The sequence below is a fragment of the Trichogramma pretiosum genome, unplaced genomic scaffold (assembly GCF_000599845.2).
Source record: "Trichogramma pretiosum strain Unisexual culture from Peru unplaced genomic scaffold, Tpre_2.0 scaffold21, whole genome shotgun sequence".
In the NCBI taxonomy this organism is placed as follows: domain Eukaryota; kingdom Metazoa; phylum Arthropoda; class Insecta; order Hymenoptera; family Trichogrammatidae; genus Trichogramma; species Trichogramma pretiosum.
Window position 1 is genome coordinate 1,026,367 of NW_019640940.1, and position 15,991 is coordinate 1,042,357.

At 45.4% G+C, this 15,991-nt stretch overlaps 2 protein-coding genes across 2 annotated transcripts; one reads left to right on the top strand and one right to left on the bottom strand.

Annotated features, from left to right (window-relative positions):
* Positions 1-787: 787 nt before the first annotated feature.
* On the top strand, positions 788-2,813 carry LOC106659901 (the record flags this gene model as incomplete). The annotated part of the gene is made up of 4 exons (XM_014382655.2): positions 788-901; positions 1,213-1,475; positions 1,567-1,821; positions 1,936-2,813. Coding segments are annotated over 4 exons (867 nt in total), but the record flags the coding sequence as incomplete, so codon positions are not given.
* Positions 2,809-14,658, bottom strand: LOC106650713 (fatty acid synthase-like). The gene is made up of 12 exons (XM_023457902.1): positions 14,114-14,658; positions 13,466-13,716; positions 12,771-13,002; positions 11,974-12,686; positions 11,698-11,908; positions 11,462-11,622; positions 9,865-11,392; positions 7,234-9,136; positions 6,973-7,172; positions 4,739-5,913; positions 4,414-4,668; positions 2,809-3,584 (listed from the first exon to the last, which is right to left on the bottom strand). Exons 1-12 carry the CDS (start codon positions 14,298-14,300, stop codon positions 3,159-3,161), a joined length of 7,242 nt encoding a protein of 2,413 aa, XP_023313670.1. The 5' UTR covers positions 14,301-14,658; the 3' UTR covers positions 2,809-3,158.
* Between the last annotated feature and the right edge of the window lie 1,333 nt (positions 14,659-15,991).

Consider the following 15,991-nt stretch of genomic DNA (forward strand, 5'->3'; position numbering starts at 1 on the left):
CCCAAACTAGGTTTTCTGCATCATTTTTTATTTAACTTGTTCTAATAATAGATATATCTATGAACGGGTAAAGATACTTGAATATTTATTATGTTTAGTTTCTAAATATAAAAAATGTATGCAATTCGAAATTAACTTGATTGTTAGTTTTAACTTAACGATGTACAAATTAAACTGTCTCAAGACCAAAAAAGAAATCATCGCGATGTTTGCGGCTGAACCATATGGAATTTCGTACGCCAGGAATAACAGAACTACGCCCGCGACATTATCACAAACACCGTAAATCAAGTTAATAACTAAAACCCTCCAGCATTTACCTTTGACCATTACCATAGCCGTAACCATATGCAGTATAGTAAATTCAAGAATCATCCAGAAACGGCCGGAACGAGCTCGGGCGCACGCGAAAACGAGAACTCCGAGTCTCTGATCCGACCGACCGAGTGACGGTGGGGTGGCGCATGCGCGTCGGCCTCGCGAAGCTTTTGCTGCCTCGGCGGATCGCCGCAGCAGTGTGTTGAGTGAGTGTTCCTTTCAAAACAACAAAGTTTCATTCCGCTATTATTATGTGTTGTGTACTACATCTGTTCAGCTCGCGTCTCGCGCAGTGCCATTTCGATAGACAACAATTGCAAATATAGCCTCGTTGTCGTGACTTTTGCACGCACTCACACGCACGTTTCGTCGCGTTTTTTTGATTTTAAAAGTGTCTTGTTGAAGCAGAATTCGCTCGGAGACGAAAAATCGTGCCAGCAGGAAGACCAAAGACACCTGGAGCCGATAACAAGTATCCAAGACGCTTCGAGCGCAAAAGATAATTCTGGAAACGACGCAACCGGGTCTTGGCCAGACGAAACCAAGCCCAGATAATTTCGTACAATCTTCTCTCGCACCGACGGTAAGCTTTTACGTGCCTTCGAATGATTTTCTTTGCAAGTGTGTGAAAGTAGTATTTTTTCCGCTTTATTGGCCTCCTCTTGTGGCGGAAAAATTACTGATCGGCTGTAGAGACAAAAGTCAATATTTACGTTGATTGATCGATTCTCGAGTCATTAGAGAAATTACATTTTTTTTTTTTTACATTTTTAAATGTTTGCTTTTTTATTTTTCAAAGTATATATCGTCAATTGTCTCTAACAAATGTATGTATGATACTACCTAGCAATGTCATCAATGCAATTTTATCAAACACAATATACTATGGCTCAGAATGCCATGGGTGGATCAAATTTAAACCCGCACACACCGCAATCCATATTTCAACCGACTATCAACCACACTGGTACTGGGTTTCGCAATGAAAACCAATGGCTGAGGATGCCGTATGTTCCTCCAATGACTATGCCATGGACTGTACCTACCCAGCCACATCCAGATCTGGTCAGATTCACTGGGGAACAGCCTTCCGATGCTTTTCAAACTTATGTTCCCCATCAAAAGCGTAAACTGGAAGCTCCAGATATTTTAGATAAGTAAGTTTCATCTATTATATTATTTCAGTTTATTATTTTATTTATCATTTGATAAACTGATTAATTATTTGTCTACCTCATTTTTCAATAGTCCACCACCATCAAAACAGTTCATCAGTGAAGAAAAAATGGCACAACACTTTCAAAGCTTATACATTAGTGGTAATGGTTCTAATGCTCAGGATCCAGTTCCATCTACATCTGGAGCTAGTTCATCAAATGTACTACCCGATGAAAGCATTGCAATAGACATGGATGAAAGTGCATCGCCAAGATTAGTTATATCTGATGAACTTAAAAAACTCACACAAGAGCCAATTTTGCCTTCTACTTTGTTATCTAAAATGTGAGTATATGATTTAATAGTAGTTTCATAGTGGAACTAAGATTTATCAACTATAAAACTTACTATTAACACTTATTTTTTGAAAATAAAGCTAGTTAAGATTTTCTATTTCAGGGAACGGCCCTCCATGGCTTTAGTCTTATGGGAACCACCTAGTCAGCATTTGCGGTTTTTCACAAATGCTTCAGAAGCATCATCAACTGACAAATCTGATGAGAACCAAAAAAGTATTGATAAAGCAGAGGCTGTTGACAACAATAATCAAGTAGATTTAGAGATGCAATCAATGGATGTAAATCCAGAGGATTTACCATTAGATGATATATTAGATGAAGATATGGATCTTTAAGTTCCTATAATTAACTTTTTTAAACAATTCATTTTAAAATTCATCAAATCATTATAAATATTCCATTCAAGTTTATAAAAAGTTTTAATACCTTGTGTTTAACTATTAATTTTAGTTATGAAAGTCTTATTTACAATATTTCTTGGCTGTTATTTGCTATAAGTCAAATTTTTTGAATTTCATAATTATTCAAAGTTGTTGATTATTAGAAAAACTTCAAGTTCTTTCCCGATTTTATCTGAAGTTCTTTTATAATCAAGAAAACATCTTGTAAAACTGCCAGAGAATCCGAAGTAAAGATACTTTTTATACTTCAATTTGCAATCGTTTTTACAATTGTATGTAGATTAATATATATATACAGATAATATCTAGATTTTTAAATGAATGGCTGGCTGTAAATATGGAATAAATCAGTGATGAATAATTAAAAATTCGGAAAATTTTTTAATCTTCATCGTGCATGCTTGAATTGGAATGAGAAAATCTTTTCTACCGTCGTTTGTTTAACTATTAATTGCATTGTAAATAACTTAACGCTATTACTATCGTTCATATCGATAATTTATAAAAAAGAAAAAAAATGTGAAAGAGAGGTGTGATAACGAAAAAAGAGGTACAAATTAAAACAACGTAAATGATACAAAACTGTTTATTACGTCAATTATTTCCTTTCCGATCGTCCGTTTTCCAATAAAACAAAACAAAAAAAATCAATCTATAATGATTTTACATTTTCAAAACTAGCTGTATATCGTGAACCCCAAAGCTTGTCTAAGACATTATTAATATTATTATTACGAGACGATGTATAACGTATACTTTTCTTGAATAATACAATAACTATGATCTAAGTATTATACATTTTAATGCCTAACATAGAAAATAGAGATTAAATGAATGACGAAAAAAAAAACTTAACAAAGTTCTCTCGATAATGACAATTTCCCGCTCTGCGTTTGTCTCCGCACGCGCGCTCTCCATCGCGTTAATTCACGAGACTCGCGACTTTGTCGATCTCTCCCTGGAAGATGAGCTGCTTGAACTCCTCGGCGTCCTCGAGGGGCTCGCCGTTGATGGCCTTGGCGACCTTGTTGTGATCGAGAATCGTCACGTGATTGCCCTCGACGTAGTGTATCTCCACCTTGTCGCTGGTCACCTCGCCCAGCAGATAGTCCTCGGGCACGGCGCGCAGCGTCGGCTGGGTCGGCTTCAGCAGCATAATGGGCGTCTTGATCTTGCCCGCCGCCGAGGCGTCGTAGGCCTGCACGGCCTGCAGCCGCCTGTAGACGGACGTGCAGAAGGCCGCCTGGTTCTCCTGGGACATGGTGATGCCGGGCACGTTGACCCAGCGCTGGAGGAAGGCCGCGAGCTTCGTCTCCCACTTGTCGTGTTTCTCCAGTTCCGTCACGAGCTAGATTATAAAAAAAAAAACAATCGGATGTTAAGTCGATTTCGTACATTATTTAATGTCTCATATGATGGAGATTTTTTGATTTCAGCTTAAACATTTTTTTTCGAAGTTTATATAATTTATAATTAGAAGATTTTTCATGTTGTAAAAAAATCTTTAAAATTTTTTATTTCGAGATAGAAACACTAAAACGAAAAAATGCAAAGAACAAAAAAATGTTTAAAATTTTTTCAGAGTATCTGCCTAAATTTTTTCAGAATTTTCGGGACCATTTATTGGCTTAAATTTTGATACTTTTTTTACAGATTTTAGGTTTTCTTAAAAAGGTCGGTAGAGGGTCCCAAAAATTCTGAAAAAATTTAGGCAGATACTACTAGGTTGTAATGCATATGCACGTTCAAGGGCTTCCATCTCGAGGTAAAAAATCGCAAAGATTTCTTTATACTATGAAAAATCCTCTTAAAAATTAGCCATGATTAAAGTGAGCACAGAAAGCTTCATTATTATGTTTTAATACAGGAGACCCCAAAAAAATACTGGGAAAGATTCGTCACCCTAAGCTGAAGTGGTGTCTCCTTGTTAGTAAAAGTGTACAAAAGCGTTTCCAAGATTTTATAAAAGTTATGCTCTTTTTTAAAAGTTTTATCGGCCTAGAAATTTCTACTCATTTCCAGAAAAAATGGACGATAGTTAATTATGCCGCTTTCACAACTTTTACAAAATTATAAAAACCTTAATGAACTTTTATACATTTTTAAGTATATTTTTTAAAATTTTCGTATAAAAAATAAATTGGTGATTGGTATATTATATGATAAACGAAAATTACCGCTGCGCTGTCGGCGGGCGACAGTATGTCCATCATGCCGAGCAGCACGTTGCTCTGTAGCTCCTCGTCGCTGTTGGAGGCCAGCTGCTGGTTCTGGACGCGCTTCATGAGCTCGGGCGAGCCGTCGACGATGATCAGCTTGCCGGTCATGCCCGTGGCCTCGAGCCTCCTCACGATCTCGATGGCGATCATCGAGCCGAACGAGTAGCCGACCACGAGGAAGTCCCGACGGTCCGCGCTCCTCTCCAGTATGTACTGCGCGAACGAAACGTCATTTTTATGTATAATATATACAATTATCGAATGAATTTCTCTCTCGTCTTACCGGTGTCAATTTATCGGCCATGGCATTGATGTCGGAATTGAGATCGCTCGTGCCGAGCTGCAGACAGTAGGCAGGGGCCTTGATCTTGAGGGCGAGATTGTCGAAGACCTTGCCGATACCCTCGATACCGGGTATCATGAATATCTCGGCTTTGCCCTCCTGCTTGGTGGCCAGCGGCAGACAGACCTCCGGATTGAAGTCGGCCGTGCCGACGACGCGCACCAGCAGCTTCATGCCCGTGATGACCTCGGCGTTCTTGTCGGCGTCGGCGCCGCCCCGCTTCTTGCTCGCCTCGGCGTTCTTCGCGGCCATCTCCTGGAGCTTGGCGAAGTTCAGCGATCTGATGTCCTGGGCCGTGAGGAAGAGCTCGAACTCGCGCTCCAGCGTCTGCTTGATCTCCACGGCCATCATGGAGTCCATGCCGAGCTCGGCCAGCGACGTCTGCGGACTGACGGTTTTGAGGTCTTTGAGGCCCATGATGTTGAGGACCGTGTCGACGACGTTCAGGGTGCCAGCGCCGCCTGCTCGCTTCTCCGCCACGACCATGCTCGAGACTATAGGCGCCTGCTGGCGTAGAAAACCGTCGAGCTCCTGCAGACAAGAGGATATCCTCTGCTGCAGAGTTCCACCGATGACCAGCTCCTTGTTGTCCTCCTGCATATCGGCGACCAGGCCGACGTCGCCGATCGCTCCCCACTGCACGGCCAGGCCGGGCAGACCCTCGGCGGCCCGCCTCTCGCAGATCCTCTCCATCACCGAGTTCGACATGCCGTAATTCGTCTGACCGGCGTTACCTCTTCCGCAAGAGACCGACGAGAACACGACGAACTGTCGGAGCTTGGGGCAGAGCGATCGCGTCAGATGGTCCAGATGCTTGGTCGACCAGGCCTTGGCGCGGAACGACTCCTCGAACGTCTCGGGCGTCTGATTGTCCCAGATCGCGTCCTTGAGCACCACCGCGAGATTGAAGATGGCGTCGACGGGCGCCAGATTGGCCGCGATCTCGATGATGGCCTTACAGTCGTCGCGCTTCGAGGCGTCCTTGCCCGAGACTATCACGACGTTCGTGCCGTAGCTCTTCCAGAGATCGACGCGCATCTTCTGGTAGCCGTTGCGTATGCCCGTGCGCGACGTGATGACCAGGTGCTTGGCACCGCGCAGTACCAACCAGTCGGCTGAAACGAGAGACGAGAGACGATTAAATTCGCGATAACAATAGAGGAAGCTCTGTGACGGGTCTGAAATCGACTTTTGTCAGTTTTCGTGACAGTTTGATCTCGATTATATCAGCATTTCTCGAAAAAATTTGTCGTTGCATAAAAAAATTTGATAGGTATTGGCTGTACAAGTGTGTAAACCCTTTGTCGACTAAAATCATCGACAAAAATTCCGAAAAGATTTGAGAATAATCTTCGATCAATTTTACGACACTTTTGTTCGATAAAAACTTTTCTGTTAACTTAACGTTTTTAACGCTTATTCGATGTTTAGAAAAATAATTGTTTTCTCGTAAAAAAATAAGTTTAGGAGAAAAGATACTGTAACAGAAGTATCTTAGAATAGATCAAAGAACATCCTTTTTCAGAATTTTTCATGATGATTTTGATTGAGAAAGGGTTTATATACACCCTTTGTACAGCCAATACCTATCAAATTTTTTATGTGCAACTATTTTTTTTACTTCTAGGATCCTCAGAAGCAATTTCCAATTTTTTTGAGCTTTGTAACGGCAGATTTTTTTCTGGAAATACTCATATAATTGTAAACTGGATAAAATTTGTGACTGATGTTTGTATGTATGTAGAATAATTTTTCTCGAAAACCGGACGGTAAATCCTACTGAATTAAACGGAATTTATTATCGACTATGTTGAGGATGAAGCAGGAAAAAGTTTTAATTTGATCTGTTTAATTTTTAAAAAGCATTTGAGATTTCTCATGATTTTTTGTTTTTGAAAAATCTTTTTTTCTTATTTTTCAAGGGTTGAAGTGTGTTTCCAACATTTTTTGGCAATGATTTTGGAAAGTGATCAGCCAAGATTTAATTTAAGATCAAACACATTAGGATTCATGGCCTATTTTAAAAGTCACATCGAAAAGAAGAAAAATGTTTTTATCTTCATTTCTCGGAAACGTGAGTATTTCCACTGGGTAGAAGTTTAAAAAATTGCTTCATTGCCGTTATATGTAAAAATTGGCAGTGGTTTTTTGCAATAAAAAATTGTGCGTCTTACCCAATTCGAGACCGAAACCACCGAGACCGCCGAGAATCAGGTAGCTGCGATCCTCGAGGCAGTGATAGCGCGGCAGTGCCAGCATCGGCGTGTTAGGCGCCTCGTCCTCCTCGCGTACCTTGATGATGACTTTACCGATATGCTTGCCGGCCGCCATGTACCTGAACGCGGCCTCCATCTGGTCTTTCGGGAACACGGTTCTGAGAAAAGAAAAATTGCATTAACTCTCAATTTCAATTTTGATGAATATATAATAAGTACCTCGTCAACGGCTTGATAGCTCCGTTCTTCAAACCGACCGCCATGATATCCCTCAGATGTCTCTTCTGCTCGTCCGGGGCGTTGAACAGATTATCCAACATGATGCCGTGGAAGCTGATCTCCTTCAGGAAGCACTCCATGCCCAGCGGATTGTTGGCGGCCAGATCGAACTTGCCGATCTCGAGGAAGTGGCCGCCCTGGGCGAGACACCTCACCGAGGCCTGCAGCTTCTCCTCGGCCAGACTGTTCAGCACGATGTCCACACCCCTGCCTTCGGTCTCGCGCATTATCAGCTGCTCGAAGCTGGTGTCGCGCGAATTGCCGATGTGGCTCTCGGGGATCTGGGGGAAGTGCTCGCGTATGAAGCGACGCTTGTCGGGCGTGCCGACGGTGGTGAAGACCTCGCAGCCCTGGAACAGGGCCAGAGTGATGGCGGCCTGACCCACTCCACCGGAGCCCGCGTGAATCAGCACCTTGTCGCCCTTCTTCATCTTGCCCGACAGATAGAGGGCGTAGTAGCAGGTACCGTAGACGCACGGCACCGTGGCGGCGTCCTCCAGGCTCCAGTTGGCCGGCACCTCCCAGGTGAGATTGGGATCGAGCAGGCAGAGATTGGTCATGGCGCGATTCTCGATCATGCCCATGATGCGTCGGCCGCCCCTACTGGTGACCCCGGTGTACTCGAAGCCGAGCACGCACTCCTGCGACTGCCGCGTCTTGGCCACCACCTCGACGGCCAGCTTGCCCGTGGACAGCATGACGTCGCGGAAATTGATGGACGAGTAGACGATGTTGACGAGATCGTCGTGCTCGAAGCCCGTCTGTATGGGGCCCTCGAGCCAGCACAGCGAGTTGAGATCGCCGCGCACCAGCTGATTGGCCCAGGCGTGTCGCACGGGCTTGGGCTCCAGGGCGGGCAACGGCAGATGCCTGTAGCTGCCCCACTGGCCGTCGATGCCCAGCACCGACATGGCCAAGTCCTTGTGCAGCTCGTTCGTGTAGAAGGGATTCTGCAGCGAGAACTTGGGCGCCTTGGTGTCCTGGATCAGCAGTCCTCGAACTATCTCGCCACCGGCCTCTTTTCTCAGACAGTTGATGAAACCGATGAGGCCGCTCTCGAAGTTGCCCTCGCTCACGAAGACGATGCGCAGCTGACTGGCCGTCTCCTTCTCGATCTCCTCCGTCATGATCTTCTTCATCTCGTCGACCCAGTCGAACTTGTCGTTGCTCACGTTGATCACGATCGTCTTCTTGTACATCTTCTCCTTCTTGCGCAGCAGCACGTACACGTGACTGCCCGATCTCTTCTCCGCGATCAGGTGCAGATTGCTGGCCTGCGCCCACTCCTCGGCTCGCTTCGAGTCCACCGCTGCGGCGTCCTCGCGCGTCAACAGAAAACCGCCCTCCTTCAGACCCTCCAGCAGCAGATTGAGATTCTCGGCGCGCTCCAGCAGTCTGTGGCCGACGGCCAGCAGCGCGTTCGATTCGCCCACGATCTTCTTGGGCTCGGTCACGACGACGTTGGCAGGCAGCGCGCCGTCCTCGATCTCGAGATTGTTACCGGCCAGATTGACGTCGGCCTGGATCAGGGGCATGTCGCCGAGCGCCTCGGCCAGGTGCGGCGACAGCAACTCCTCCACGGGCACCTTGTCCGACTCCTCCACGAGCTCCAGCGTGCGGACCTTGATGCCCATGTGATTCTCGAGACCAATGTGGGTGGCGATGCGAGCGAGATCACGCAGGCTGGTCTCGGCGCGGTCGCGGTGCGCGATGAATTGGTACTTCTCCAGGACGGGCTCGCCGGCGGGTTTGCGGCGGGAGATGGCGCTGGCCTTGAGGCCGCGAATCTCGACGCCACCGGCCGAGATGAGGTTGAGAGTTTTGTTGACGATCACGGAGAACTCTGGAGTGAAAAAGGTACAAAATTAATTTTCAGATTATTATGACTACTATCGCTTATTATCCTCACTCGCCGACGTTCATTCGGTAGTTTCGATTTTTTTTTAATTTCTCATTTCGATTTAAAAAAAAGTACTATAATAATTCTATATAATTATACTTGCTGTAATACTTTTATATGGTTCATATTAAAAAAGAGTTGCTAGTTCAAAACATCAAATTAAAAATACATATGTACTGTTAAAGAGTGCATTGAAAAAAATAAAAATTCTGAAGATCTTAGCCCTTTAGGACCATCCACATGAATATAAAAGGTTTCAAAGTTGGACTTTGATTTTGGATATTTTATTCTAGTTTTTTTTGGGTTCACATGTAAAAATTTTTGAATCACCATTTTTGATAAGAAATTTAAATTCCTCATCAAATTTTACATCAAAAATATTGATTCAAAAATGTTTGTATGTAAACCCAAAAAAATGAGAATAAAATATTCAAAATCAAAGTCTAACTTTGAAACCCTTTGTATCCATGAGGGATTCTTAATGTACTCTTCAAGAGTACATACTTGTTCGTTTTAATTTTATTGTTTGAATTATAAACTATTTTTTGAAATGACTGATATTCAACAACTATAGTACTTTTACTTTTTTTTAAAAATCAAAATTAGAAATTATTGAGATCCAAGCACTTTTTTTAGTTTATATGAGATTAAATAATCCAGTCGTCTCGTACCTTTGTTCTCATCATCCATAGTACGAATCTCGTTGAGATGCGTCTTCGTGTCGATGACCAACTTCATCAGACCCGTCGGCACGAACAATCCTCGGGTATCGCTGCCGAGAATCTGCATCTGCAGCATGTTGTCCATGAAGGCGACCCAATTGTTGTGCCAGAGAATGTGGCCCTTGGTGCCGTCGCACGTCGAGCTCTTCAGGCTGCGGAACATGCCGCTGTAGTGATAGCCCCTCAGGCGCAGCTCCTTGTAGACGTCGCGCGACGTCATGATCTCCTCGTCGTTGTTCGGCTGCAGTATCTTCGGGTCGACCTTCTCGGCGCTGGGTTTGTCGGTGGCTCTGACGAAGCCCGTCACCACCGCTGCTCCACCCTCCACGACCTCGAATCTGCCCGTGCCCTTCTGTATCATGAGGGTGAACTCGATGATGCCCTCCTTCGGTATGGTGGTGGCTCTGAGGAACTTGACGTCCTCGAAGACGACCGAGACCTCGGTGTAGAGCTCGCCCCGCATCATGCCCAGGGTCTCCCAGATCAGCGACAGATAGCCCGTGGCGGGGAACAGATTTCTGCCGTCGATCACGTGGCCGGACATGAACTCGAAGTCCTCGTCGGCGAGGGTGACGGACACGAGACGCTCGCCCGACGTGATCTTTTCCTGCAGACGGTACGACGTGACGAACCAGTCCTCGGAGTGCTCCCACTTGATCAGGTGGCTGAGCATCGGCGTCGTTCGGCTCACCGGATACTGCACGCGCGGATACAGCTTGTGCAGCTGCGGCTGCAGTCCGGCGTTGTACAGCTTGCCCAGACCCTGCAGCAGCACCTCGACGTTGTCCTCGTGGCCGCGACGAGTCAGGGCGATATTGGTCACCGTGGGGGCCAGCGATCTCTTCAGAATCGCCTGTAACAGTCCGTGCGGGGCTATCTCGATGGTCACCGCGTCCTTGGGTATGAGCAGCGACGTCTCCTCGAACAGCACCGGACTCAGCAGATTGTTGGTGTGATACTCGGCGGAGGACAGTCGCGCCGCTGGGGTCTCCCACTTGCTGCGCGGCACCGACGTGCTCAGCCACTTGGAGCTCCTCGGCTTCGGACTCGGTATGACCTTCTGCAGGTAGGCCAGCAGTTTGGGGCCCGCCTGAGCGATGTAGCGACTGTGATAGGGTATGTTGCTGCACGGCACCTCCTTGGCGAAGACGTTGTTGGCCTGCAGCTTGGCCACGAAGGCCTTCATGGACTCGGCGGGCCCGCTGATGGTGGCGCTGTCCGCGGAATTGTGACAGGCGATCTCGATGTCGGCCGGGCACATCTCCTTGAGCTCGGCGTAGCCGAGGCCGACGGCGGCCATCGAGCCGTGCACGAACTTGGTCTCGATGGAGGCGAGGCCGCGCGAGTAAGCGGCGAGAATCATCTGCTCGGCCGTGAAGCAGCCGTCGGCGTAGGCGCAGCCGAGCTCGCCGACCGAGTGGCCGATGTAGTTGTCGGCCTCGATGCCGACCGAACGTAGAACGTCGACGAGACCGATCTATGAGATTGTTAGAATTAGAATTTAAAGATTTAAGTTCCGCTTTTAAAGCTTGTTGGATATCGTTACCTGAATAGCCGCGATTCCTACGAAAGAATTGAGAATGTTGTCGAAGGTCTTCTTGTCCTTGTTGGTGATGATGTCGACGATGTTGATTTTGTGGGGTTTCAGAGCCGCGTCGCACTTCTTGATCGCCTCGACGAACACGGGCAGACGCATCAACGATTCTCCTATTATAATTAAAAATCAAGCCATCAATAATTTTATTTTTTTTTTCTTACTCATATAGAAATATCATTACGTACCCATTGCGGGCCACTGCGATCCCATTCCCGAGAAAACGAACCACACGGGCCTCTTCACTCCCAGATAATTCTCGATCTCTCGCGGCGATTGCTTAACGAGACCGCGAGGCGGTAGGATGGTGTAGCCTCTGTACAGATGGCCGTTGATGTCTTCCGTGTGGATGTCGTGCAGAAGCCTGACGTACTCCACGTCGGTGGGTCTTTTCTCCAACTATTACATTAAAAAAATTGCAGTAGTAGTAATCGTTTTAAAATTAATAAGTGAGCGTAACTCACATCGTCCAGAATCGTTTGAACGGCCAATTCCGTTCGTCCGGAAACGGCGACCAATCTCGGCAGATCGTCCTGCGGCTGACCACCGTTGATCTTCTCCTTCTGATTCGACCTGAGCAGAATGTGGGCGTTGGCGCCGCCGAAACCGAACGAATTGATGCCGACCAATCCTCCCTTCCAGGGCGTCGGCTCCGTGACGACCCTCAATCTACCCTTCTCCAGGGCCTCGATGCCCTTGCGCGTGTTCTTGTAGTGGAGATTGGGCGGTATCAGGCCCGACTCCATGCCGATGACGATCTTGGCCACTGAGCAGAGACCCGAGGCGGGCTCCGAGTGGCCGAGATTCGACTTGATCGAGCCGATCCACAGCGGATCCTTGCGACCGGTGCAGAACACGCGGTCGAGGGCGTTGACCTCCTCGGGGTCGCCGACTTTGGTCCCGGTACCGTGAGCCTCGACGAAGCTCAGCGAAGTGGGTGGCACGCCGAGCTCCTCGTAGAACTCCTTGAGCAGGGCGCCCTGCATGATGCTCGACGGGAAGGTGATGCCCTGCTCCTTGAAGCCGTCGCAATTGGTCTTGGCGTGCACCACGGTGGCGTAGACTCGTTTGGAGTCCTTGGCCTTCTGCAGAAAGACGCAGGCCACGGCCTCGGAGCGAGCGTAGCCGTTGGCCGACTCGTCGAAGGATTTGCAGCGACCGTCGGGTGACAAGACGCCTTCGTTGACATAAGGCAAGAAAAAAAATTAGTCGCGATAATTTTTTCATTCATCCGAGTAAAAATCCTACATTGGATACGAACCGAGACGGGAGAACTGCAGCGAGACGTAGGGATGCAGGCAGAGATTGGCGCCGCCCACAATGGCAGCGTCGCAGAGGCCGTCGCGTATCGATCTGTAGGCGTGCTCGAGGGCGAACAGGCTCGAGCTGCAGGCCGTGTCGACGGCGTAGCTCGGCCCGGTCACGCCCAGCCAGTACGAGATCCGATTGGCCAGCATGGCCCGGCTGCAGCCCGTGATACCGAAGCCGTTTACCTATACGCAAAGTTCCATATTTTAATCTAATATAATTCGTGAAAGAAAAAAAATTTATAATTAAGAATTCGAGGCTCGCGATAAGTAGATATAGAAAAAATAGTGTCAGTGGCTGGCTGTATTACACGAAAAGTTAATGAATATACCACGCGCCGTGTCATGCAAATGTTTGTCGTATTATAGCTGCGCGCGCGATCGCGAGCGTATAGTGGACAACGCATAAATTTATCATGGAAATTCACCGTGTCTTTTTCTTCGATGAATATTTGATCAGACACACATCGGGCAATCGAAGTGACGTTTTTTTTTTATTATCTATATCGAAGCGAGCTTCGATTTGTCTAATAGACGCGCGAGCGAAGATAAGATCTCTCGCTTCCGATTTATTCTAAAAAGAACAAAACGACTTTCTTCCTCTTTCCTGTCGTCGCGAGATCATATCATCATTCATTCCATTATATACCTGAAGCTTCTCGTAGAACCAGGTCTTCTCGGACTCGGAGAAGCAGGCCCCGATGAAGACGCCCGTACGACTGCCCCGGAGCTGCTTCGGATTGATTCCTGCGTCGACGATGGCCTCGTAGGCGTGCTCCAGCAGCATGCGGCACATGGGGTCCATGGTGTGCGCCTGCTTGAAGTGCACCCCGAAGAAGAGCGCGTCGAATTTCGACACATTGTTGATTTTTCCCGTGTTCTGAGGGATCTCGGGATGGTCTGTTTGGGAAGAGAAATCGATGAAAATCGTTGGAAATTCATTATCGATTCGTCGTACGATCGCGCGTACGTTTCTAAAAGTTTGTTTTCTCGTCGAGAGACTTTTGCGTTCGGCCGCAAATTTTAATGATATTTCAAATTTATGTAAGTATAAGGTCAAAATTCAAAACCAAATCGTACCGTGGAAGAATCAAATAGTCGCGCGCGTATTGTGTTAGATCGAAGTGTTGCCATTGAATTTTTAGCGGCTGTGAATTTCTTCTAGCCGTTTACCATTAATTCCACGGTTTCGTTCTATGCGTGCGCGCGTACAGCGAAATACAATTTGAAGCTATTTCGTACGATGGATTATTTTTTTTTTGCATTTTTGCATGCTTTGCTATTGAAAAAAACGCACCGAGTTTCCAACGACGATCGTCGTCCGTCACCAGGTCGACCTTGTTCATGAGATTCTCCTCGAAGTGCTTCATGTTGTTGGAATCGGGAAATCGGCCGGAGATACCGCTGATGACGATCTCCTCCTCCGGTGGCACCGGAGCCAGCTTCCGGATGCGCGGCTCGGAGTCGTAAATTTTCGTCGCCATTTTTCTGCCTCACTTACAAACAACTGTGTCGGTTTTACAAAAGTTTTTTTTTAGCCAATTATCACTGCGTGGTATCACTTTATTTTTTTTTCAAATCACATGTATAGCTATTCGAAAATTGTTTTCGCCAAACGATTCGATCGGATATTTTTAATAAACTTCAATTATAGGACTCTTTTTAAATATTCAACGAACTCGATAGATGAACGAGCTGAAGACGACTGCGTGCGTGCGTGATACTTTATTCAGAGAGAGACAAGGAGACAGAAAAAAAACAGGACACCCCCGCGGTACACGATGTATGTAGAAGACCGCGAGTGCGCGACTAAACGTCGCGCTTGCAATACTGGGCTTTTTATAATCGAACGACTTGGCTTTAAATACGCGAGGCAATTGGGCGCGCGCTTCATGGGGCAGAGTCTATATAACCAACGATGATAATTTGACTTCGATTATCGGCCAGAACCCGGGCAAGGAATATAGTGTGTATAGTAGCCAGCGGCGACATTGTTTTTTCTGTATAAGCACGTATGCGCCGACGTGTGTGCGTCGTATAATAAATCGTTTACCATTGCCACTCTCTATTCTTTTTTTTTCGACGTCGTCGTTGACCTACCAATCGTATGTCTCGTTAGAATCGGCAGTTAGCGTCAGATGACATTTGCATAATTTAATGGAATTATTTTTCGTACAGTCTCGCCTATACTTTTTTTTTATCGACGCTCGAGTACGCTCGAACTCGAAACTACGTGAAAAAGAGACAAAAAACGGATTAATTACTCCTAAATTAACTCTAAAAATAAACAACAATTGTTTTTTTCGAGCGACTTTAAATAAAATATCATTGCGGTAGTTTCGCGCATCCTGCCCGAAAGTATTTATTTATTTTTTTTAAACAAGTTAAAGTGAGTCACTCGCAGCCGTAATGAAACTGTAAAGCGCGCTTTTCACCAATTTTTCCATACAGTACTTTATAATAATCATTGCTTTGACAATTCAATTAATTGAAGTTAGAATGACCTCCACAATAATCGAAAGCTTATATATTAAAATTAAATAATTGTATTATAATAATTGATGCGCGATAGAATTATATTTAATATTATAAAAAATATTAAATAGTTTTATATTGTCCATCAATTATTTTAATATCATTATTTAAATTTAAGTTAAACAACAACTTTCATTTACTGATATGCTTTTACATGCTTTCAATAACTAGTGAGGTGACTCTTATATACATTTTTATAAAAATACAACAACTCATGATTAGTGAATATGAAAGTCAATATTCTGTGGTTTTCACCAATTTTTTTCACTATACAACTTTATAAAAATGATTATATTGATCCTTATATTGCAATTTTAATTAATTGAATACATTAGTTGAAATTAATACATATTTGAATAAAAATATTATTCATGATTTAATAATTGTACTAATATGCCATAAAAACATTGAGCCGTAGCACTTTAAGGAAAAATGAAAAACATCATGCGGTGTCTGATGCCTATTCATCAATGTATTTGGATCGATTCAGAACAATATTTTCCTCATTACAGCAACATGACTATGTTGCCGTTCATTTGATAAAAGTATGAAACTGTTATCAAATGTTCGATGTATTCAAATCATCTCAAAACTCGTCTCCGAAGTTATGCTTACATAATTGCCCGCAAAAGCTTGACTT